General features: G+C 44.0%; 1 protein-coding gene across 1 annotated transcript in view; it reads left to right on the top strand.

Annotated features, from left to right (window-relative positions):
- Positions 1–24,932, top strand: part of rapgefl1 (Rap guanine nucleotide exchange factor (GEF)-like 1) — a 36,227-nt gene extending 11,295 nt beyond the window's left edge. The window contains exons 3-16 of the mRNA XM_085783330.1: positions 8,786–8,864; positions 12,712–12,967; positions 13,771–13,868; positions 14,146–14,258; positions 16,337–16,504; positions 18,394–18,491; positions 19,497–19,619; positions 21,652–21,830; positions 21,950–22,040; positions 22,543–22,593; positions 22,736–22,823; positions 23,237–23,301; positions 23,953–24,007; positions 24,723–24,932. Coding sequence (XP_085639456.1) covers positions 8,786–8,864; positions 12,712–12,967; positions 13,771–13,868; positions 14,146–14,258; positions 16,337–16,504; positions 18,394–18,491; positions 19,497–19,619; positions 21,652–21,830; positions 21,950–22,040; positions 22,543–22,593; positions 22,736–22,823; positions 23,237–23,301; positions 23,953–24,007; positions 24,723–24,847 — 1,589 coding nt within the window. The 3' untranslated portion in view covers positions 24,848–24,932. The remainder of the gene's footprint in view (positions 1–8,785; positions 8,865–12,711; positions 12,968–13,770; positions 13,869–14,145; positions 14,259–16,336; positions 16,505–18,393; positions 18,492–19,496; positions 19,620–21,651; positions 21,831–21,949; positions 22,041–22,542; positions 22,594–22,735; positions 22,824–23,236; positions 23,302–23,952; positions 24,008–24,722) is intronic.
- Positions 24,933–25,888: the final 956 nt, after the last annotated feature.

Here is a 25,888-nt window from a genome sequence, read left to right as displayed (position 1 = left end):
CTGCTGGTCATGGACTCGGGAGTGAGGCAAGACACGAAAAAAAAAAAAAATGTTGGCGTATCCCTTTAAAACCAGCCGCCAGGACTTCCTGTCTGGACTTTGTGATGTCACAGCGAAGCAGCCGTCACCGCTCAACTATAAAGATTAAAAACGAAATGAAATGAAAAGAATAAAGAGTGGACGGAGACATGAACCGCTCACACTCATAAATAATCCAGAGCTCGTTAAACAAACTCTCACAATGGATCCATTGTTATCAGCTGTGTGTGTGTGTGTGTGTAACTGTGTGTGTGTGTGTGTGTGTGTGTAGCTGTGTGAGCTCTCAGTTAATAAGCAGTGACAGTTGAAGCAGCAGAGACCAGTGGGTTCTGACTCAGGACGTAGGAGCTCTGTCGGCTCGGTCTAATTACTGGTGTCTGAGATCTGATGCTGCAGAGACAACAGGCTGTCTCTGTTGTTGTTGTTGTTGTTGTGTGTCTCTTTGTGTCTCTGTTGCTGTTGTTGTTGTTGTTGTTGTTGAGCACTGGTGCCGGGGAGAAAATCAGAGGAAAAAATATCGGGATATAAAATTTAGTCTACTGGGTCTGACGGTGAGTTAAACTTACAGAGGAATGTCCCTTTAAGTGAAGAGACCCTTTCTGGTTCCTTAGAATGAGTTGTTACAAGTCGTTACAAATACAGAAGTGGGCGACGCACCGAACCGAGGCGGCCATGTTGCATCGTGACCGTAGGTAACCACGGAAACGGCCTGTTAAAACCGTCACCACTGTGTAGTGTGAGGAAGGACGGAGGCACCGGTGTTGCATTCAGGTGCAGTCAGGCAGACGGCCGTCGGCAAACCAACCGGATGTCATTTTACTAAAACAATACCACATCACCATGACAACACGTTGTCAGACCACTTGTTTATCCTGTTACATGCAGCGTCTGTTGTCTGTCTGACGTCTGCCCCATTTCACCTGAATGCAACATCAAGAATACGTTCAGATATGCAACCGCACCGCTAGATGGGGGGAATTCCTACGTATTATACCTTTAAGTGAAGAAAAGAAAAAAGAGAGCGACTGAGACGACTGATCCTCAGAGAAGTTGGGGGAGATTTTTTTCCCTCCGACTTCCCAGAGTGGGAGGAGCTTGAGTTCCTACTCGACTTGAACGCATCGTCACTAGACTGAACGCTGCTGCTGCTGCGTCACAGATCAGGGATGCTGTTGCCTAGCAACTGTGGCAACACTAAAAGTTTGTGGAGTCCAGGATGAAGGGGTTAAAAGGTCAGAGTGACATCACTGCAGAACAAACAGGAAGTAGGAGTAGTCTGTGTGTGTGTGTGTGTGTGTGTGTGTGTGTGTGTGTGTGTGTTTAAATGACTCTGTGCTTCATATTTAATGACTGCAGAGTCTGTTGCTGCTCAGTCGGTCTGACCCACATCCAGCTGTGTGTGTCTGCGTCACACACACACACACACACACACACACACACACACACACACACACACACACACACACACACACACACACACACACACACACACACACACACACACACACACACACACACAGGGACTCTCACCTGTCTGGTTCTACCTGCTCAGTGTGTGACAGTTTCATAGAAGAACAAATACTTATGTAACACACACACACACACACGTACATGCAGCGTGTGTGTGTGTGTGTGTGTGTCTGTGTGTGTGTGTGTGTGCGGTGACGCTGTGTGACTGAATGTAAACAACGTTTTCATCTGAAATCATCACAACGTCGTGAACTCTCCGTCTCCATGGCAACAGCACGACGTCGCCACTGTCAATCACCGCAGGTTCGATTCCCATCAGCTGAGAGTGGGAGGAGGGCTGTGACCTTCATCCTCTTCCTCCTCTTCATCCTTCTTTTCCTCCTCCTCTTCATCCTCCTCTTCTTCCTTCTTTTCCCCTTCATCTTCCTCTTCATCCTCCTCCTCTTCCTCTTCATCCTCCTCTTCTTCCTTCTTTTCCTCTTCATCCTTCTCTTCCTCTTCATCCTCCTCTTCTTCCTCTTCTTCATCCTCCTCTTCTTCCTCTTCCTCTTCTTCCTCCTCCTCTTCATCCTCCTCTTCATCCTCTTCTTCATCCTCCTCTTCTTCCTCTTCTTCATCCTCCTCTTCTTCCTCTTCTTCATCCTCCTCTTCTTCCTCTTCTTCATCCTTCTCTTCCTCCTCCTCTTCATCCTCCTGTTTGTGAAGATGCAGCGTCCAGAGTTTGAGCGTCATATGGACGTGCATGTAGTGTGTGTGTGTGTGTGTGTGTGTGTGTGTGTGTGTGTGTGACAAGAGGCTCTGTAGCACCTGTTCCCATAGCAACCAGCTCAACAAGACGTTTGGAGGAGAAGAGGAGTGGGAGGAGGAAGAGAGAGAGAGAGAGAACGAGCCTCCTCCATCTGCTCTGTGATTGGTTGGTTCCTGCAGCTCTGGAGCCTCAGTGACCTTTAACCTCGGTGTGACATCACAGTGACATCACAGTGACATCACTTCAATGGAGTCGATGATGTCACAAGGTGCAGACATCTCCCCTCCGCTTGTTCCTTCAAAATAAAAGCACCTCGTCCAACAACTGATCAGCTGTGTAGTAAATCTCTTCCTGTCACAGATGTAGTTCAATAGTGTGTTCAACATGTTGTTGTGTTGTTCAAATTCTCCACGATTAATTTCATCCACTATTGAGTGAACAAGCAATGTACGTTACTTTCTACTCCCATATGTATCCCACAATGCAATGCGGTCGTGTTTTGCCAGAGAAGAAGAGCAGCAAGCTAATTAGCATGTTAGCTAGGATTTCTTTAGGTTATTTAGCAGTAAACTCCTCAGACGTATTTGCCTTCGCTCCGTTTGCCTGAGCAGCAGGAGTTGGGCAGCAGCATCCCAACAATAACAGGCAGCATTAAATCAATCTGATAAAGAAACTGGAGTAGAATATGGAGGAAATACCAGCTAACGAGCTAAGCTAATAGCCACAGCTAACGAGCTAAGCTAATAGCCACAACAGTAGTTGACCAAACCAAACTTCCGATATTTGAACAGTTTATTGTCTGAGAAACACAACCACACAGAATCACATCCTCAAATGTTCCCGCAAGTGTCGGTTTTTATTATTTTAATAAAGAAACTGTAGTAGAATATGGAGGAAATACCAGCTAACGAGCTAACGAGCTAAGCTAATAGCCACAGCTCACGGTCGGGACACACAACAGTAGTCGACCAAACCAAACTTCCGATATTTCAACAGTTTATTGTCCCAGAAACACAACCACACAGAATCACATCCTCAAATGTTCCCGCAAGTGTCGGTTTTTATTATTTTATTTCTATGTGTCTGGTTTGTTTACGTGATTCTCTCAGCTGACTCAACCACGTCCAGAAAATGACCGTGTAGCGTCTGAATTCTCCTCCCGTCGTTCCCTACATCGTGTACATCAGGGATACTCAAATACATTTGTCGAAGGGCCAGAATTTTTCTTAACAGACACCTTGGGGGCCGCACATTCAAATAGGCCTAGATTGAAATTAAATTAACCTTTTTCGTCTAATAATTTAAATATTTTTATTTTACTTGTAAGCACATCATTTTTATTTATACACTTCATGGTGTTTAGTATGATATAAAATGAAAAATCTTGACATTATCATATCATCATTTACATATCATGCTGGAGCTTTACACTGCTGACTTGTATCCTCAGACATGCCCTGTGATTTTCAGCTTAAATATGACCTGACCATCACAGGACATGTCTGACTCTGTTCTGAGGATACAAGTCATTGGTCCTGAAATGTGTGTTTCTCTTCTATAATACACATCCTACATCTCGAAGGCGACGTCTTTCCACACACGGGCTTCCTTCACCTTTCAAACGAGGCAGAGCTCAGTGGGAAACAGTAGGAGAGACACAGGCCGATGGAACCGGGACACAACACCGGGGGAGAAGCAGGTCGTGCAGCTGTGCGCCGCAGACGTGCACGAAAAAACAATTGCGTCTCATCAAATGTGCGCGGCTACGGCTTTGAGTTGTGAACGTGCATGACGCGCGGCTACATTGAATGGGTTTGAGCTCGCGCAAAAGACGCTTCATCTGAACGGCCCCATGCATGATGCACACACAGTTGAACCAAGACGGTGGTGAAAATCACCCACGGTCTCTGCAGACAGGCAGGGAAAACCCTGCAGTCCAGCCAAGGGGGCAGTTGTCGGTCTGAGAAGTGAAGCTCACTTCCGCGTTCAAAAAACTGCAATCCCCTCGGATTCCTCTGGGGGCTGGTGTCAGAAGGGAGCATTCCCCATAGACCCCCGTGTTAAAATCGCCGACTTTACATCCTCAGTAAACATGTTAAAAGCCTGGTGTCAGCACGTTTTTTTGTCTCAATCGATAGTTTCTACCCCCGCACACACTCTGAGGGGGGTGAATTTTTTTTTAACTCTACCGTTTTACTGTTATAAGGTTAAAACTCTGACCAATTAGGGTGCGGAAACGTTGAGTGACAGGTCTGGAGCGGTCCGGAGACAGGCTGCTTCGAGGCCAGTGGGCGGGTTCTCGGCCGGCCAATCCAACATGGCGCTGTTCAGGCCGCCATATTTGAGTCACAAAAACGACTCCCCAAAACCAATGGGTGACGTCACGGACGCTACGTCCATTCTTTTTACAGTCTATGAGTCCAGCCCGCTCCCCAAACACTCGCGCATGGTGATTTGGGTTCGTCGGCGTTTCTGTATCCCAGTGCAGGGCCTCACAGGCACACACAAATGGAGCGCACGTGTTTCCATGTCCCAGCGCTTTGACTTACAGGCGCACGGAGCCCGAGAAATACAGTATAGAGTAATATATAAACTAGTAAAACTCAGTCGCGGGTCTGATTGGAAGGTTCGGCGGGCCGCCTATTGAGTACCGCTGGTGTACATGATGTAGTCACTAGATCATATACACGATGTAGAGGAGAGGGAGGGAGGGGATGAGGGGACGATTTACAACACAGCTCATGTGTTCTTCCTCTTCATCTTCGTCTCCATCTTCTTCTTCATTTTCATCCTCGTCTTCGTCTTCTTCGTCATTTTCTTCTTCTCCATCTTCCTCTGCTGTGACATCACACTGGCTGTTTTCGAAACCGCATACTACCGTACTGCCTACTACATACTGCGTTATATGTACTGTATACTGCATACTGAATGTGGGATTCAGTATGCTACTTCAGCAGACCGACGCCGTTATCATCGCAGTATGCAGTATACGAGTTTCCCAGAATGCATTTCACGGCAACCGGTAGCAGTAGCTGTAAACAGGCTAAAAGCTGTTTTATTTCTCGCTCTAGCGCTGTAATTATGTAACTTTATTAAGTTTTAATATTTTTTCATGCGAGAAAGTAACTGTTAAGATCCCAAATATACGGCCAGTTTATCCAAACGACGGCTGTTTAGAAGTTTGCTCCGATGTTTTTCAGAGAAGTGAAGCTCTGCAGCGACCGGGACATCACAGAGACAGCAGCCGGTCTGCAGAGCTGCTCGGCCGGCCAACCTCCGTCGTCATCCCGGGGGAGAAAACCATCGCTAATTAACTTACCCGCAGGTTTTTAGAGGTTTACCACCGGCTGGTTACATTATTTTCAGGAGATAAATGTTGGTCTCAGTGATGAAATCTCAATTGTGGCAGTAGCATTAAGTTAGTTTGTTTGAATGTAAAGTGAAGCTTCCTGTGTGTATTGGACAGAAGAGCAGCGCTGCCTCGGGGCTCTGGAGCCTGACGTTACGTACAGAAATCACCACATTTACAAAAAATAAATAAATATTTTACAATGAACCGATCAGTCTGCATTAAGTTTTATTTTCATAAACTATAGTTACGGTACAAGGCCTCACTACCATCTTTGGTTACGCTCTGGTTACGGTTAGGACGTCAGGGGAGCATTGCATTGTGGGATACAGTAGGCGATGTAGACTGGTCAGATGCATACTGGAGATATTTTCCGAATCAGTACGACATCCGGGAACTTTTCGCATACTGCAGATTTTGCTTTTGTTCGCATACTGCATACTACATACTACATTTTGGCCAAATCAGTACGTACTAGCAGTATAGTATGCGGTTTCGAATACAGCCACTGTGACATCACACTGTGACATCACACAGAGCAGCGAGGCGTCAGGTGAGAGGTCGTGTCCCTCCGCCTCACAGACTATAGTCCCGCCCACGTGGTGGTGGTGGTGAGGTCACAGTGACCTTTGACCTGTCAGTCGGCCATGACAGCAGCTCTGGTGTCGGGGCAGTGAGGCATCATGGGAGTTGTAGTTCCCTCCACAGACTTCATCCAGTCCCATCAATAGAATACAGACAGCTGTGGTATTGATTATATGACACCGATCGATCAACACACACACACACATGCACACACACACACACAGACACACAACCACACACACACAGACGCACACACACACTCTCTCCTGGTTTCTACGGTTTCACACGCTCCTTCCTCCTCCTCCTTCCTCCTCCTCCTCCTCCTCGTCTCTCTGTCGGCAACGTGGTGTCTCTATGGTAACAGCCTGCAGAGAGGCGGACCCTGACAGGACACGCCCACTGCAGCATGCATCCTGCCTGCGCACACACACACACACACACACACACACACACACACACACACACATATACAACCACACACACACACACAGGGTGTATTTTAGTAAATGTGACCACAGGTTTTGTCTGAGTCGTGCTGGTTCAGCAGCAGCTGGGTGTGTGTCTGTGTGTCTGTGTGTGTGTCTGTGTCTGTGTGTGTGTGTCTGTCTATGTGTGTCTTTGTGTGTGTGTGTGTGTGTGTGTCGCACACTGTGTTTATCTGCTGCTGCTGAAACGACCAGTGTGTGAATCTTTCTCTCCTGTTTTTGTTTCGTAAAAGCTTCAGTTCTAAATATGTCTTCATGGCCTACATTCAGCCTGTGTGTGTGGTTGTGTGTGTGTGTGTGTGTGTGTGTGTGTGTGTGTGTGTGTGTGTGTGTGTGTGTGTGGTTGTGTGTTTTTTTCTCCCAGTGGAGTCAGCAGATGCTAGCAGTTTCCCCCTGCTTCCAGTCTTTGTGCTAAGCTAGGCTAAACACATTAAGGCGAGACACTAACAGGCTAAAACACAGTTTTTTCTTGCACTGGGCTGTTTTTCTTCCATAACATTTATTCTCTCAGAAAAGTTGAAAGAAACGGTAGAAAAACCACATTAAAGGGACAACCAGGAGTTTTGTTAAAGTGAAGTGTTTTCACACTACATTTATGAGCCTCAGCACCTTGAAATTCTTTGACCGGCGCAAGACAGACTCATGTTTTCATTCATCAAGAATTAAAGTCAGAGGTTGGAAGACGATCACATACCGTCGTAGTTCCCACCATAAACGGAGATTCATACGGCGGCGTTATTCTCATGACTCGCCACGAAACCGAAAGTAAAGAAACGCTGGTCGGCTCGCCCAGCATTTCCACCACCACTAATAATAACAAAATAACCATAGAGACAAAACCATAGATTTATCTAAAATGGACCATTAACAAGTGGTAACGGAGATTCATCCACATTAATATCAGACTTTGTTATTGTCGCGGAATTTTTCGTTCTGCCGCTGGAGAAACTCCTGGTTGTCCCTTTAAGGGGAGACACTACAGGCAAAAACACTGTTTTTTCATGCACTAGGCTATTTTTCTTCCATAACAAGTTGAAAGAAATGGTAGAAAATCCACATTAATGTGGTTATTTTACTTCATTTTGTCCCTTTCGTCAGTAGATTTCTCCTTAATTCACCAGAAGTGAACAGCTACTGTGACATAGTGAGCTGTGCCTGTTGTCTGACCCAGGTCATGTCGTTGTAAAGCTCTCTCTCCTGAACAATGATTTCCTCCGTATTGGCAATCGATTGTAAAAGTTCGATTGACATTAACAATCTCTGTAGTTTTACAGTCCAAGTCTTTAAAGGGCGTTTTCTCAGAAAGAGTTTTTCAGACTCAGACTCCTCTCTATAAATCTCCACTTCAGCAGCACTTCCAGACACCAAACCTTCCACTTTGATCCCTTTCTATATTCTGAAGGTTTTTACAGAGGGGATTGTTGATATATCATTCACAGCCTCATTTATACAACATTTTATTACTAAAAACATGGAGACATTAGATGTTTTAAAGGGCTGGTGACAGTATTTTCTCATTTACAGAGTGATAAAAAGAGATGTCCACAATCCTCCTCTGTAAAAACTAAAGACTCTAATATGACAACACAATAAAACAAAGGGGCTTTATCCATTGTTCAGATTTTAGTTCTGGAAATTAGCGCATATTTAATTAGATATCGCCTCATTTCCATATTTAAACATAAAATTTGACAAAACTTCTAACACAAAAAATATTTGTCTTAATTTGAGTGATAAACTTTTTACCCTATTCACCTGTAGTGTCTCCCCTTAACTACAACAGCTGTGGTCCATGTGTGTGTGTGTGTGTGTTTGTGTGTGTGTGTGTGGTCAATCAATCAATTTCATCAACAACTGGGTTGTTTTCATTCATAAAGAACAAAGATCTCCATGGTAACGGTCCGCGTTGTGATGATCAAAGTGTTCCTAAATTCACCGGCTGCTTCATCACTTCCTTCCTGCACAGATTTTCACAATAAAAGCCTCCAGGAGATAAAACAGGAAGTGAAGTGAAGTGAAGCGGGGTCGGGCCGTGTGACGGTGCGTTCAAGTTCCGTCTGTAAAAACTAACGTGTTGTTGTTGTGTGTCTGTTTGTGTCTTCTCTGCAGAGACGCTGCTGGATGACTTCATGTTGACACATCCCATCTTCCTGACGGCCGACAGGTTACAGCAAGTCCTGCTGCAGCAGTATCCTCCACACACACACACACACACACACACACATGCATAATTACCTTGGTACAGTGTGTTCTCAGCTGTGTGTGTCCTGTGTGTGCGTGACTGTGCTGGACGTCCACACGCAGGAAGTGTGAGACGTGGCTCCGCCTCCGTGTTTGTTTTTCTCCCAAAGTCACGTTTGATCACACGCGTTCCTGTGAGATCTCGTGTGTGTGTGTGTGTGTGTGTGTGTGTGTGTGTGTGATCGTTAGTGTTTAGTGTTCACGCCCACAAACGAGTCAGAACTACGAGTCAGAACTACTGAGTGATGATGCAACACAACCTCATCATGAACATTGGTAACGTAGTTAACACAACACTCACTGTGTTGTTGAATCAGTCTGAACAAAGATATTCTACTTCTACTTCTATGACAAGATGTCTCACTACGAGATGAAATGCTTCAGCTACACTTCCTGTCTCCTAGACGACTGATGGGAAGAACAGCGTTACTAGGATAAAGAATAAAAATCCACACACCAATGTAACTCCCCGTAAAGACAGAATTTACTAACAGTGAGTGATACTTTTTTCAGGAACAGTAATCCAAAAAGTTACTGTCTCCCCTGTTATAATGCCGTTACTATTACCGACAATAAGGGTCGCAAGGGGGCGGGAAATTTCCAGTAAATCTCCAGAAACTTTCCATGGGAAGTTAAGCAGGGAAATTTTGGAAGTATTCCAAATTGGAAACTTTCCATGGGAATTATGGGAGTTTATGTGAATAATGGTAATTTATGGGAATTTTGGGAAATTTATGGGAATTGACAGGAAATTGGGGGAAATTTCAACAGATTTATTTATGAGTAGAACTTTATCAAGTTTTAATTATGGGCCCAACCTTCAATATTGTAAATTATCTGATTTAGTCCCATTAATTCCCATGGAAAGTTTCCAACTTTGAAAATTCCCGGAACTTTGCAACCCTACCGACAATAAAATGCTCCATTACTTCCCGTCACTAAATAATAATACACCTGTTAAAGTGTAGTACACATTTTTTCAGTCCATCAACTGGTCAGAAAATAAACGTTTATACTGAGTGAGTTGGTTAGTTCCAGATAAACGGGTCCAAGTAATTTGACATATTTGATCATGTTATAAAAAATAACTCAATAGTTTCTTTTCCTGCAAATTATTTACATACGGTGGCCCTGAGGTGCAAATCACAACAGCAAATCAGAAAACACAATGACAAAAGTTGTGTTTTCTGATTTTCTGTTGTGATTTACACCTCAGGGCCACTGTAGTTACTTTCACAATGTAGTAACTCAGTTATTTTTTGGAGTAAAGTAACTATTACTAATTACTTTTTTAAAGTAACGCGCCCAACCATCACTGCTCCTAAAGTGGGCGTGGTCACCGTCCCTCCACCTCGTTGTGTTGTGAACGTGTGTGTGTGGATTTATAAAAGTTGTCGGTAGAGGAAAGTGAGCTATTTTCTTACGATAACATTAAATATAGGTATTTACACAGCTAACAGTCAGATTTAACATTACAAACATTATTTAGCGCGTGTAGATCCAGATGCTGATGATGAAGCTGATGATGATGATGCTGAAGCTGCGTCGTTAAAGATGCAAATGAATCTGTTTTCTTCTCCTCTGCAGTCACAGTGGTTGTCGTCCACTTTCACACTCACCCACACACTCTCTCACACTCTCACACTCTCACACACACACACACACACACACACACACACACACACACACACACACACACACACACACACACACACACACACACACACACAGACACACACACACACAGATAAAGAGCAGAGAACTGGAGGAGGAAGTGGAGCAGAGAGGAGAGGGATGGGGGCGGGAGAGAGAGACACTGCTGCTGCATGTACAGATCCTCTCCAGTGACTCGTTCAGTCTGAAACAGTTTGTTGGTTAAAATCCTCCACGAAACCAAGTCGTTACAGTTTAAATGTTGTGTCACATTGTGCAGCGATTAAACGTGAACAACAAATGAAAGACTGAGGTTTTTATATTTACTGCAGCATCTCAATGATCCAGTGACTCGTCTGTTTCTGTGGGGACAAGACAAACAGGAACTGATAACTGATCAATACACACACACACACACACACACACAGTCACAGCAATGTAAAAATAAAAAATAAAACACCCAGACAAAGTGACAGAACACATCATCATCATCATCATCATCATCAGACATCTGAGGCTCACACTGTTTTATTTAAAGTCTAAAAACTGTGTTCAGGTTCACGGCGCCCTCTGTAGGATGCTGCAGGAACTCTGTGTGTGTGTGTGTGTGTGTGTGTGTGTGTGTGTGTGTGTGTGTGCGTGTGCGTGTGCGTGTGCGTGTGCGTGTGCGCGTGCGCGTGCGCGTGCGCGTGCGCGTGTGTGTGTGTGTGTGTGTGTGTGTGTGCAGCGATATGTGGGTCATCATGGCGGCGTCTGACTCTGCTGCTCTGAGGCTGATGATGAATCATCTCGTCTCAGATGATTTTGTAAATCAGCCTCAGTTTTTTTGTGTCGTGGATCCAGATGATGATGACGATGATGATGATGTTTTTTTCTCACCTGTTAGCGCCTGTTAGCATCTGTTAGCACCCACAGGAGCCTGCTAACCCCTGCTAGCACCAACTAACATCTGCAAACACCTGTTAGCACCTCCTATGACCTGCTCTTGACAGTCGCTAACACCCTTTAATACCTGCTATCACCTGCTAACACCCTCTACTACAAGCTAACACCAGCTACAACCTGCTAAGCCTGCTATGCTAACACCCTCTAACACCTGTAAACAATTGTTCATACCTGCTAACACCCTCTACCGCCAACTAACACAGCCTGCTAACACCTGCAATAACCAGCTAACACCTTATCGCCAGCTAATAACCTGCCAACACCCTCTACCGCTAGCTAACACCTGCAATAACCTGCTAACACCCTCTACCGCCAACTAACACCTGCAATAACCTGCTAACACCTTCTATCGCCAGCTAATAACCTGCTAACACCCTTTAATACCTGGTAACACTCATGATCACCCACTAACACCCTCCACCCTGACCTGCTAATCGTGATATTTTTACACCCTCATCATCTTTGTCACCCTCTAACACCTGCTAAAACTCTGTAAGCCCTGCTAACACTCGCTAATACTGGCTATCACCTGCTAAACACCAGCTAACATCCTCTTCTGCCAGCTGAGCTAACACATCTACAACCTGTTTATCCTGCTATGATAACAACCTGTAACACCTGTTAACAACTTTGAATACCTGCTTTAATCACCTGCTGACACTCACTAATACTAGCTTTAACCTGCCAGCTAACACCCGCTATAACCTGCTAACACCTGCTATAATCTGCTAACATCTGCTAACACCTGCTAACACCTGCTATAACCTGCTAACACCTTCTGCCGTCAGCTAACACCCGCTATAACCTGCTAACACCCTCTACCGCCTGCTGATACCCGCTATAACCTGCTAACACCCTCTACCGCCTGCTGATACCTGCTAACACCCGCTATAACCAGCTAACACCCGCTATAACCTGCTAACACCCTCTACCGCCAGCTAACACCCGCTATAACCTGCTAACACCCTCTACCGCCAGCTAACACCCGCTATAACCTGCTAACACCCTCTACCGCCAGCTAACACCCGCTATAACTTGCTAACACCCTCTACTGCCAGCTAACACCTGTTATATATACATACATATATTTAATCTAATCTTATCTTGTCTTATCTTGAAATGGCCAACGTCCTGTTGGCTGCATCGTCCTGTCATGTTACACGTGTGTCAAACGCCTCCTTAACTCAGACTCTCAGATTCGCCGTGGAGACGGAGGGGAGGGAGGGAGAGAGGGGAGGCAGGCTGGGAGAGGTGGAGAGGGAGAGGAGAGAGGGAGGAGGAGGAGGAGGAGGAGGAGGAGGAGGAGGAAGAGGAGGGATGGAGGGAGAGACAGAAGGAGGGATGGAGCCGGCGGAGAGGAAGCAGGCGGTGCTCAACGTGGCGTTCAGGTACCTGGACACGTACAGAGAGCTGCTGCAGGAGGAGGGCGAGCGCAGCAACAGCTTCCCTAAGGTCAGACAACAGTTATCATTATTATTATACATTCATTAAATTCATGACAATCTATCATTACATTACTAATTATTTAGACAATATTTTAAGTATCTATTAATATATAACCAATTATTAATCCCCCAGGGGAAGAGTGTGAAATACTAAAGTCATCTAAACCAAATCTTTGTTTGTTTTTTTAATCCTTTATTTTAATTACAAATGACACGCTGACATTTCATTTCCTTCCAATTCAATGTAACGTTAGGTAAATAGTCCACTAGTATCTGTGCATTTTTAACTTTTTTTTTTTTTTTACTGCTGATACGGCTCCAACATAATCTCTTTTGGAAAGCGATGACATTTAGGAACCTTCACGATTAATTAATTAATTAATTAATTGTGGTGTTTAATACCACGATTAATTGTGAAAACAAGATTAGTGATAATATGTTAGAATAAATCCATATATGTATATGCTTATATATTAGAGAGATAAAGATTAGTGATAATATACAGTATTAGAGTAAATCCACTTGTAAATTAACTTACTGTATAGATTATAATGACAAGGAAGCTTGATTTATATGCTAATTTATGAATAAGGGTTGGGAGTAAATAAGTTTTACTTCTTCCCACTCCTTTTCAGATATGAAAAAAACTATTTTATTTTCAATTATTTTATGTTTTTCATGTGTTGTCTTTGCAAAGTATTTATTTGTTATTTCTGTCCATTACTGTATTATTTTTTATTCTAATCGTGACATTAGTGAACATGTTATCTGGTTGTGATAATGTGTGTGATAATGTGTGTGTGTGTGTAGGAGCTGTACATGTGTGCGGTCCAGGAGTTGTCCAGGTTTCCTGAGCTGGTGGAGGACGTCCTCAAACTGCAGAGATGGACCGAGATACTTCACTGCCCGTAAGACACACACACACACACACACACACACACACACACACACACCATTAATCTCCTTTGTCTTATCATTTATTCATCATTCACCGTATTGATCCTGGTTATTAGTCGCACATTATCCTGATGTATTTACCTCACGTTAATGTACAGTTATTATATATTTATGTTGTTTTCTGTTTAATATCTCAGCATGAATTAATTATTATCTGACTATAAATCATTTATTTATATAATTTACTATAATTCAATGTATTTTTTTTTATGATGTATGTATGTGCAGCTCTGACGAGGAGAAGGAGAGCAGGAAGAAGCAGGTCCGTCCTCTCTTCAGACACTTCAGACGCATCGACGCCTGTCTGCAGCCCAGAGAGGCCTTCAGGGGCTCTGACGAGAGTACGACACACACACACACACACACACACACACACACACAGACACACACACACACACACACGCATGGGCAGAAAAATATAAAAGCTGAACTGCAGCGTCTAATCTGTGAAGAGTCTCACGCAGTAGAAATGCAAACACACCTTCAGTCTGTGGTCACGATATACAAATCTCTAACTGCCTGACACACCCAGGACACACACACACACACACACTCCCAGGCAGGCGCGGATTAATACGTCAGATTATGTCGCTCACGGAGCCGCAATGTTAGAGAAAACACAGCAGAGCCCGACAGCAGAGCACAAGGTGGGGGAAAACAGAGACCAACAACAACAACTAGCCTATAAACTGATCCATCTGGGCCAGAACAACTCAACCACCTCTCTGATGAACACTGAGAGTGAGTGAAATCATGATTAGCCGAAGTTACACCATTATACGAGGACGAACGATCGTTCATTTGTAGAAAGATATTGTTGTTGTAGTAAAGAGCTGGGTTACATGCAGAGTTTTCTATTCCTTTCTTTTTTTCAATTGCCCGTTCATTCAGGGCGGGGGGCAGAAACACGTCTGTTTACCTCAGTGTTATGATGTGAAGGAAAACCCTGAGTTTTTGCTCCTCATGTTCCCAGAGAACTTGTTCTACCTTTCTGCTCCCGCTGCCGTCTTTACTCGTGTGTGTTTGAATGTTTAAATCCCACCGTCACAAGTTTGTTTTTTGTTTTTTTTAATCCTTTATGAACAAGGTATAGGGGCAGATGCACACAGAAAAAAAATCTTAAAAAGACAGGTGCGTTGTAGCACGGGATTGGAGTCAACAAAGGAAAAAAGGATCTCCTGCACACTGTCCAATCACCAAAAACTTTATTATAAAAGAGATGACGTTTCGGTCCACAGGACCTTTTTCAAGCAGAGATTTGGTAGATCCTGTGGACCGAAACGTCGTCTTTTTTATAATAAAGTTTTTGGTGATTGGACAGTGTGCGGGAGACCCTTTTTTCCTTTTTTTCCCCTTTGTTGAATCCTTTATGTTTATGAACAACCATATAGGCTTACTGCTGTTGCCAGGGGTATAAACAATAGAGAGGACAAATAATGTATCCAAATCCAGTCTGTTTTCAGAGCCTTCTTGCTCCTTTAGCCTGAATGTAGTGATACTGGTTCAGTTCTTCAAAACTGGTTTTGAGTAACACACACGAGTCCTTCATACTGGGCCGGCCCTAGGATTTTGGTGGCCCTAAACATGATCTTGTTTGTGGCCCCCAAAACACTCCCAAGTGCAAACACCAAATCACACACACACTGCTTACAACTGAATGAACAGACACACACACACACAGACATGTCAATCAATTCAATTTCAATATAAACTTTATTGTCCCCGGGGGGAAATTTGCCTTGGACAATCAAAGCCTGCAGCAGCTGCATATAAAAACACAAGACAGACAATAAGTGTACATTTAAATAACATCAACATTTTCCAAATTCGTACATAGACCAGATATTGCACAGCCCTTTTTTGCTTTGATTGCAACCAAGAAGGGAAAAAAAAAAAAATGTAATGTGTTAACCCTCTGAGGTCTGAGAACAATTTCTTGACTTATTTTCTTAAATTCATCTTTTTAAGGTTGTTGCAGATGAAACATTTTGAAAAAACTGTTTAAATCAGGGTTGTCAAATGTGCGGCCCGTGGGCCAAAACTGGCCCCGCAGAGGGTCCAATCCGGCCCTCAGGATGAAATTGCACATATTTTTTTCCAGAAATTTCAGGTTGTTCACAATACATTTTGTAAAAGGATAGTTCATTAACTGTTAACATCTTAATAATTAAATAAAACTAAGGGAAAAATTCAAAGTTCTCTTTATTTCTAGGTTATCATGCTGTTATTGAACTGGTCCGGCCCACTGGAGATCAAATTGTGCCGTTTGTGGCCCCTGAACTAAAATGAGTTTGACACCCCTGGTATAAATGAAGTGAATTGAGTAGTTGGCAGCTTTCTGCTCAGTCTGTTGTGTTGAGGTGAACTTCCTCCAGTGGTCAGTAGGTGGAGTCAGAGTGTTACATGTGTGTGTGTGTAGTCTTCTGCAGGGTGTACACTCCGGATCACTCCTACGTCACCATCCGTAGCCGTCTGTCCTGCCGGGTGGGAGAGATCCTGGCTCTGGTCAAGGAGAAGCTGCAGTACAGTGAAGACCAACCGGTTCAGCCCGGAAACCTCATCCTGGTGGCCGTCACCTCGGCTGGAGGTAACACACACACACACACACACACACACCTCACTCACACACACACACACACACACACACACACACACACACACACACACACACACACACACACACACACATTTTAAATATTTATTTATGCCCACATATAAAGAAGTACAAGGGTTCTTGCACAAGGGACATAAACTCTGCCAGTGCAGTTGACAATGGAAGACGGTCAGACACAAAGCGCCTGGGCAGCTGAACACAGTTACATACAAACTGACCTCAGATCAGATAGAAAACAGACATTCAAGTATACAAAAAACAACGTCTCCTCCAGATTGAGCGGCTACCAATAATAACTGAGACTGAGCAGCACCTGGCCAACTGTTTAGCTCTTCTTTTAGAGAGGCCGGCCATCTGAAGGCCCCTCACAACCAACTTATGCGCATGCCCCAGACTACCAAATATAAAGACTAGAAGTTTACACCTGTAGCCCAGCTGAGAGACGGTCTGCTTCAGCTGCTGCTATTTCAGCACTTTGGTCAGAAAGGCAAAGGCCTCCTCTAGGCTGTAGTCAAAGGTACAGCCGACCTCCAGAATGAGCACTTTCCACAAAATCATCGTGCACATGACTACATTAACGGCGGCAGTTACGACGGGTGTAATCAGATGTTCAGAGTGCTGCGCTCATGCCGTCTACTGCTGCCATGCTGCAGCGGCCATGACACACACATATACACACACACACACACACACACACACACACGGCCCACTGACCCAGTTCACAGAGTTCAGTTTCTAACACATTAAGACACATGAGGTGTTGATGACAGACACATCTACGCGGTTGTCATGAGAACCGTTACTTCAACTCAACTCAACTTAACTTTATTTATATAGCACTTTAAAACAACCGTAGTTGAAAACAAAGTGCTGTACATAGAGACATAAAACCATTAAAGGCAAAAAAATAAATAAAACAGACAGTAGAATAGTTGTTTCATTGTTTTGCATTGCAAGTAATTAGAAACAATAAAACAATAAATAAAAGCAAGAGTAAAGTCTCATGTGGAGTTGAAAGCCAGGGAGTAAAAATGGGTTTTAAGACTAAGAAGACTAAGAACGTAATGAAACATCAGCTCCAGTAGAAACGGCGAGACTGTAGCAGCTGATCCACAGCAGGTCAAAGGTCAAAGGTCAAAGGTCAAACTAACACAACACAGAGAAAATAAGTGCTGCTGAAGGAACATAAAGACTTCCTGTCTGCTGCTGCTGCTGCTGCTGCTGCTCGGTGTTAGTGAAACTCAAACAGACACTTTAACATCTCTCCACTTGTTCCTTCTGACTGATGCAACTATTGTGTGATGTAGTTAGGGTTGCAAAATTCTGGGAATTTTCAAAGTTGGAAATTTTCCATGGGAATTAACGGGAATATGTGGGAATAAACGGGAATATATGGGAATAAACAGGGATATATGGGAATTAACGGGAATAAATCTGAAATTTACAAAATTGAAATTTGGCCCTTAACAGGGGGCGGGGGGGGGTGTCATGCTTTTTAATTGTATTATTTTGCATGGATGTCTGCTTATTACAAAACAAAATATTTACATTTATGTTTGGATATGATACAGTTTGTTAAAATTACCCCCAATTTCCAGTTAATTCCCATAAATTCCCCAGTTTAACTTTAAACTTTAACTTTAAATTTTCCGCCCCTTTGCAACCCTAGATGTAGTGTATTTGTGTTATTGTATCTGTGGACCATGAGACTGCAGATGGGAATGACATATTTACATTAAGTTATAATTATGTTTGTATGTTCATGAACAAGCAGAGTTCATTCATCATCATCAGTATAAACTGACACAGAGTTGAACAGGAAGTGATGCGTGGCGTGTCTGTCGTGTGATTGGCTCCTGCAGAGAAGGCGGTGTTCCGGCCCAGCGACGAGGCCGTCTTCACCACGCTGGGCGTCAACACACACCTGTTCGCCTGCGAGCCGTCGGAGCTGGAGTCACTGGTGAGGACACGCTCCCTTACAAAACACTACAGTTCAGTCTCCATGGAAACAGGGCCGTTGCTAGGAATTCTGGGTCCCCTGAAAGAATACTAAAATGGGCCCCCTACCCCCCCTGACTTTTCCACTTTTTTTTTCTTTCTTGGACTACGTATGTATTATCATTTTCTATTTAGCCTTTACTTTGCCTATGGATATTCTCATTCATCCCGGTCATCGTTCTTTTCTGGGTGAATTGAATCGTAGGCTAACTGGGAAGACGTTTCGCCTCTTATCCAATGGGCTACATCAGTTCCTACGCAACGCAATGCAAAAAAAAAGAAAAGAAATTAGCCTACTTTGTCTTGATGCTAATGCAGCATTACTATGAGTATTAGTCAGGGTCTTATGCAGAACTAGAGAATGCATTTCCTGAAGGAAATACGGCGGAATGCTGAAAGCTGCTGAATGCTGAAAGCAGAATAGAATACTAAAGTGGGCCCCCTAACCCCCTGACTTTTCCACTTTTTTTTTCTTAGGCTACGTATGTATTATCATTTTTTATCTAGCCTATACTTTGTCTACGGATATTCTCATTCATCCAGGTCATCGTTTTTTTCTGGGCAAATTGAATCGTAGGCAACTGGACTTGTATTTGTCTGGGAAGACGTTTCGCCTCTTATCCAATGGGCTTCATCAGTTTGTGCGCGACGCAAAAGAAAAAGAAAAAATAATTAGCCTACTTTGTTTTGATGCTAATGCAGCATTACTATGAGTATTAGTCAGGGTCTTATGCAGAACTAGAGAATGCATTTCCTGAAGGAATTACGGCGGAATGCTGAAAGCTGCTGAATGCTGAAAGCAGAATAATTCAGTCATACAAAGATTAGACTACTGGGGTTTTTTGGGGGGGCCCTAGAGTTATCATCATCACCTTTCTCCCCTAAACAACGGCCCTGCATGGAAACATGATGATGATGATGATGATGATGATGATGATGATGATGATGATGATGTCACTGCTCTCAGCTTCCTCTTCCGGAGGAGATCCACTGGTCGCCCGGTGACAGCAAACTGCACGACATGTCGGCGGAGGAAGTGGCCAATCAGCTGGTGGTGTTCGACTGGGAGCTGTTCAGCTGCGTGCACGAGGTCTCACACACACACACACACACACACACATACACATACACATACACACACACACACACACACACATACACACACACACACACACACACACACACACACACACTCACTATACACACTGTAACTACTGAAATATCGATACTTCTGATACCAGGTCTGTGTGCTCTAGAATCGATTCTCAAATGAAAACATCGATACTTTTGATACTTCAGACATTTGTGGTGATGTATATCATTAACGGAAACACGGTGGAAAGTAACTAAACTATTGAGATCTTGTGTAAATAACACGTGGTTGTAGGAACTACTTTTTCTTCCGCCTGGGTAAGTGCGTAACGCGTCTCAGTCTGTGTAGAGTCGATGGCGGAGCGTAAAAGGAGTCAGGTGTGGAGCTATTTCAGCTCCACAAACAGTGAAGATGAAGTCTGTAATATCTGTGGGAAAATTATAAATAATATTATAAATAAATACATTTTAAAAAATTATATAAATAATATGTTTGTTTATCATTTTCTTATTTAATTTATGGTTTTATAATTTTACTTATGTTCTTTTTTTAAGTGTTTGAAACACTATTTTGGGCTATATTGTAAAGGAGGCTGCTAGTGCTACCCAGTGCTTAATTTGTAAATCATGAGGTGCCGGAACGCAAAGTACATATGACAGCTCAGGGATGACGAGACGGGCAGAGGTCCCGGAACGTATGCGGCGCATGTCGGGGGGGGGGGGCGATGATGGCGGACATGCCATGCTGTGGGACACAAGCCTCAATTTCAAATATAGGCTATAGCCTACTCTGTACAGCACAGGCAAATGCCCACATCACCACAGGCAGGAATTTTCTCAACAGGTCAAAACAAACAAAAAAAAGAGCTTATAATAAATCACACAAATCTTTCTATTATTCAAAGATTGGCACGGCAGCCTATTAATAGACAGTATGCTCAGCTCAGTTGTGCAGCAAAACCTGAATTTTCCATAAGAAGCCAGGGATAGTAAGTCTGCTTCAGCTTGAACTGAGCTGCTGTCCAAACAGTTGTGCATCCCATCCCTGACCTGTCGCTGGACGTCCCACACTACTCTCCGCTCACTGCCTCTCCTCTTCTTCTGAACCTCCCTGCTGTCAGCGGGCTGATGCCAGGGTCCCGCCTGTTGCTCCGGCCACTGTTTCCCATAGTTTCAAATAAATTACGTCCGCCACGAATAGATTTTTCGGCAATATCGTTCCGTTCATTCATCTCGCTCTTTCGCCGTTATTGGCGCGCGCGGCACACACACGCACACACACGCATGCATACACACATGCACACACACGCACGCACACACACACACACACACACACACACACACACACACACACACACACACACACACACACACACACACACACACACACACACACACACACACACACACAGGCAGAGAGGGGTGGAGAGAGAGAGAATGGCGAGTGCAGCAGTGCACAGCGCGGTAGAAGCGAAACTATACCGGTCAGTGCGTCAACTTCAACAGATCTCCAACTCTTTCAAATGACGTTAAATCTATAAACAACATGGAATTATGGGGATTTGTTCTGTAAATTAATAAATACATATTATTTTATTTTAAACATTTTTAAAACGTTTTTTTTAATGAGAGGTGCCGGATCTGCCCAAATAAGTACCGGAACACAGGGAGGCCAAAATTAAGAGGTGCCGGATCTTGTTCCGGCAGGATCCGGCTCAAATTAACCCCTGGTGCTACCTCAATATACTTCAGAGTTAAAATAAATACGTTACTCTGAAGTCTTGTATCCTTAGGAAGCTATGACTTGAAATACACTACTTAAAAAAAAAAAAAAAAAATTAGATTTACCAGGCACATTAGGTGTATTTGCACAAAGTATCGGTATCGGATCGGTATCGCCGATATCAGCCTGAATTTTACTCAGTATGGGATCAGAAAGTATGGAACATCAGTAAGACTCCGGGTGGATCAGTGATGGATCAGACCTGTAACGTTACGTCGTCTCTCCTCCTCCGTTGCCGTGGCTGCAGGTGGAGTTTGTGTGCTACGTGTTCCACGGCGAGCAGTCCCGCTGGCGGCCTCTGAACCTGGAGCTGGTGCTGCAGCGCTGCAGCGAGGTGCAGCACTGGGTCGCCACGGAGACGCTGCAGTGCCAGTCGCTGCCCAAGAGGGTGCAGCTGCTGCGCAAGTTCATCAAGATCGCAGCGCTGTGAGTGTCTGTCGCCATGGAAACGTCACATGACAGGGGTCGTCCAGTCAGAGACCAGATGCTGATGAGTGTGTGTGTGTGTGTGTGTGTGTGTGTGTGTGTGTGTGTGTGTGTTGCAGCTGTAAGCAGCAGCAGGACCTGCTGTCCTTCCTGGCCGTGGTTCTGGGTCTGGACAACCCGGCTGTCAGCAGACTGAGACTCACCTGGGAGGTGAGGACACCTGAGGACACGACTCACACACACACTATTGATAGATTTTGTGATGACGGCTCAAAGTGAGAATGTTAGTGTGAAATATAACACTACACATTGTTGTTTTCATTAAAAAACATTTGCACAAAGCAAGCCTATCCACTTTTCCATGTTGATAAGAGAATTAAAATGATAATTCAAGGGACATTTAGAATAGAAAAAAATGTGCGATTAATATGGGATTAATGGCGAGTTAACTATGACATTCATGAGATTAATCACAATTAAATATTTAAATCAATTGACAGCACTAATATATATATACATATATATATATATATATATATTTACATAAGGGTTTTGCCTTCGTCTTCTGTTAAAACAATAACAGCAGCTGAGATCACTGTCCCATCACCATGGAGACACACGTTTAAGAGAATTATGGGATGTCGCTGGACTAGACTTTGCAAGAGTTACAGCTCATTCATGTGTGTGTGTGTGTGTGTGTGTGTGTGAGCAGGGCCTCCCGGGGAAGTTCAGGAAGCAGTTCCAGCAGTTTGAGAGCATCGCAGTGAGTTTAATACGACTGAGATGATCAATAACCAGCTGCAATATGATGATGATGATGATTGGTTGATTTATTGATCGGTGGTCTTCCTCCTCTTCCTCCTCCTCTCCTCCTCCTCCTCTTCCTCCTCCTCTTCCTCCTCCAGGATCCGTCCAGGAACCACAAGTCCTACAGAGACCTGATCACCAGCCTCAGACCTCCACTGATCCCCTTCACCCCGCTGCTGCTCAAAGGTACACACACACACTCACACACACACACACACACACACACACACACACACACACACAGACACACAGACACACACACACACACACACACACACACACAGGATGGAGGTGTACAGTGATCTCATGAAGTCCTTTGAAACTGAACAAGTGAAAGCACAAGGAAGAAGGTGTGTGTGTGTGTGTGTGTGTGTGTGTGTGTGTGTGTGTGTGTGTGTGTGTGTGTGTGTGTGTGTGTGTGCAGCCTTAAGCTCTCTGTCTCCATGGTAACACGACCGGAGAAGGAGGATGGGAGTAAATCAAGAGCTTAAAAAGAGAACGAGTGCAACCGCAGGCTTCAAGAGAGTGTGTGTCGGTGTGTTAGTGTGTGTGTGATATTAACCCTCAGTGTGTGTGTGTGTGTGTGTGTGTGTCCTCAGACCTGACCTTCCTCCATGAGAGCTGTAAGACGTTTCACGGCGACCTGGTCAACTTTGAGAAGATGGTGGGTGACATCAGATGAAACTGAAACTGAAAAGTGTCATTGCATCTTTACCTTTCATTATGTTCAGTGTTTTGGTGAAGGAGAGAAACTGGTTATGAAACACGTTAAACTGAGGTTTCACTTTCACATATTTACATTCGTGTGTGTAAAACTTTACAAGGATTCTATATTGTTATGTTCACCATGAAGTCCCATGAGTCATTATCGTCCATAACAACAGAATAAATATAATGTCAGTAGTGCATAGCCAAAGCTACACTAGCCCAACTTGTCCTTCTGAGAGAAGTCGGATCAGTGTGTGCAGCCGGTCCAGATCACTTCAGAAAACACTGAAAACATAAATGATGAGAGGTTTCACTATCATCACAAAATTCACATTTATTTTTTCAAACCCAAATCTCTGTTGTAACAGTTCACCAGACAGATATACATCATTTAAAATGTTGCTTTTGCTTTTGGATTTATGGGAAATGTTAACTATTTAGAGCGTAAAGAACAGGCCTATATAATATCTTTGGAGAAGATTAGTTTAATGGAATTTAGAAAAAACGTCATCAAACATCTTTCTAATTGTTTTAGTAGGGATTTTAATTCTGTCAAACAGGAAAAGGAAGTAAACTCACCTCTGTCTCTCTCTCTCTCTCTCTGCAGCACAAAGTAGCAGAGATGGTGAGGATCATCAGACGCTACAGGAGCAGCCAGCTAGGTAACACCTGAACGCACCGTTTCACGACCAGTAAAATAACAGCATGATAACCTGTAAATAAGAAATAACAAGAACTCTAAATGTTTCCCTTTGTTTTACTGCAAAGAAGAACAACAACAACTTGAATTGTCTTGAGAAAAATATGTGCAGTCGCAACAATATTATACCTCTTCTGCCTTCTAATTTTCACATTTGGCATCATGCGGGGGGCCGATTGGACCCTCTGGTGGGCCGCTGTTGGCCCACGGGCTGCATGTTTGACACCCCTGCTATAAGGGGTTTCTGCGGGGTCTTAAAAAGTCTTAAATTCTTGTGTTGTTTTCAAGTCTTAAATAATTTTAGACAGGTCTTAATTTTCTTACGCTACCTCAGATGCTCTATACGAATGTATTTACAACTGTACAAACCAGCCCAACACGCAACTTATATGCTGCAGCCAATTTACTTTGCAAGAAATTTTGTAATTCTGCATTTCTTTTGTACGTTTTTTGTTTAAATTTCATCCATAAAAGTCTTAAAAGGTATTAAATTTGAGTTGGTGAAACCTGCAGACTCCCTGTATGAGGAGGTTTTCCACCTGAGCTTTGTAGCGTACTGATCTCTGTCTCCACCTGGTGGCTCCTCTGTCACGCTGCACCTGCATCTTCCTCCTCTAACATCTCTGTTTCTGTGTGTGTGTGTGTGTGTGTGTGTGTGTGTGTGTGTCCTCCGGTAGCCATGGACACGGAGACGTCCCCCTCCCACCTGCAGACGAAGGCGTACGTCCGTCAGCTGCAGGTGATCGACAACCAGAACCTGCTGTTTGACATGTCCTGCAAACTGGAGCCCAAAGACACATAGAGAGGAAGAGGAGGAGGAGGAGGAGGAGGAGGAGGAGGAGGAGGAGGAGGAGGAAGAGGAGGAGGAGGAGGAGGAGGAGGAGGAAGAGGAGGAGGAAGAGAAGAGAGGGAGGAAGAGGAGGAGGAGGAGAAGAGAGGGAGGAAGAGGAAGAAGAGGAGAGAAAGACACACATACACTCATGTTCATAGGAGATGAAAGACTCTGCAGCTCTAAACGATGCGTTCGAGGACTCTGCTCCGTCACACTGCTGCTCGGACTAAACAGGAAGTGGAGACATTGTTGGACTCACACACACACACACACACACACCCTGGCCCCGCCCCCTCCTCCACCTCTTCCTGAGGCATCCGACCAATCAGACGAGAGACAATCCGACCACCTGACTGACACCTGTCGACCTTCGAACCTCTGAACTGAAGCTGCTCCTGTGTCGGTCCGAACACCAGACAGTCTACTTCTCCTGCAACGGCTCTGATTGGTCGATCGATTGATTGATTGATTGATTAGTTGTTTAAAGGGACAACCAGGAGTTTTGGAAAGCGAAGTGTTTTCACTACATTTCCCATGAGCCTCAGCGTGCACCGTGAAATTCTTTGACCGGCGCAAGACAGACTCATGTTTTCATTCATCAAGAATTAAAGTCAGAGGTTGGAAGACGATCACATACCGTCGTAGTTCCCACCATAAACGGAGATTCGGCGGCGTTATTCTCATGACTCGCCACGAAACCGAAAGTAAAGAAACGCTGGTCGGCTCGCCCAGCATTTCCACCACCACTAATAATAACAAAATAACCATAGAGACAAAACCATAGATTTATCTAAAATGGAGCCATTAACAAGTGGTAACGTAGATTCATCCACATTAATATCAGACTTTTTATAACCAAATAGAAACTCCTGATTGTCCCTTTAACAGAAGATTAATTGGCAGCTGTTCTGGGAATCAACTTGTTGCATTTTGCGTCATCGGGCTCCGGTGGTCTGATGATGACATCACTGGTCACATGGCAACGATTCATCAATGAGTCAAAGAATCGTT

Source organism: Trachurus japonicus, chromosome 8 (assembly GCF_045865225.1).
Source record: "Trachurus japonicus isolate A0001 chromosome 8, Traja_1.0".
In the NCBI taxonomy this organism is placed as follows: Eukaryota; Metazoa; Chordata; class Actinopteri; order Carangiformes; family Carangidae; genus Trachurus; species Trachurus japonicus.
This window is presented reverse-complemented; position numbering and strand designations above follow the sequence as displayed.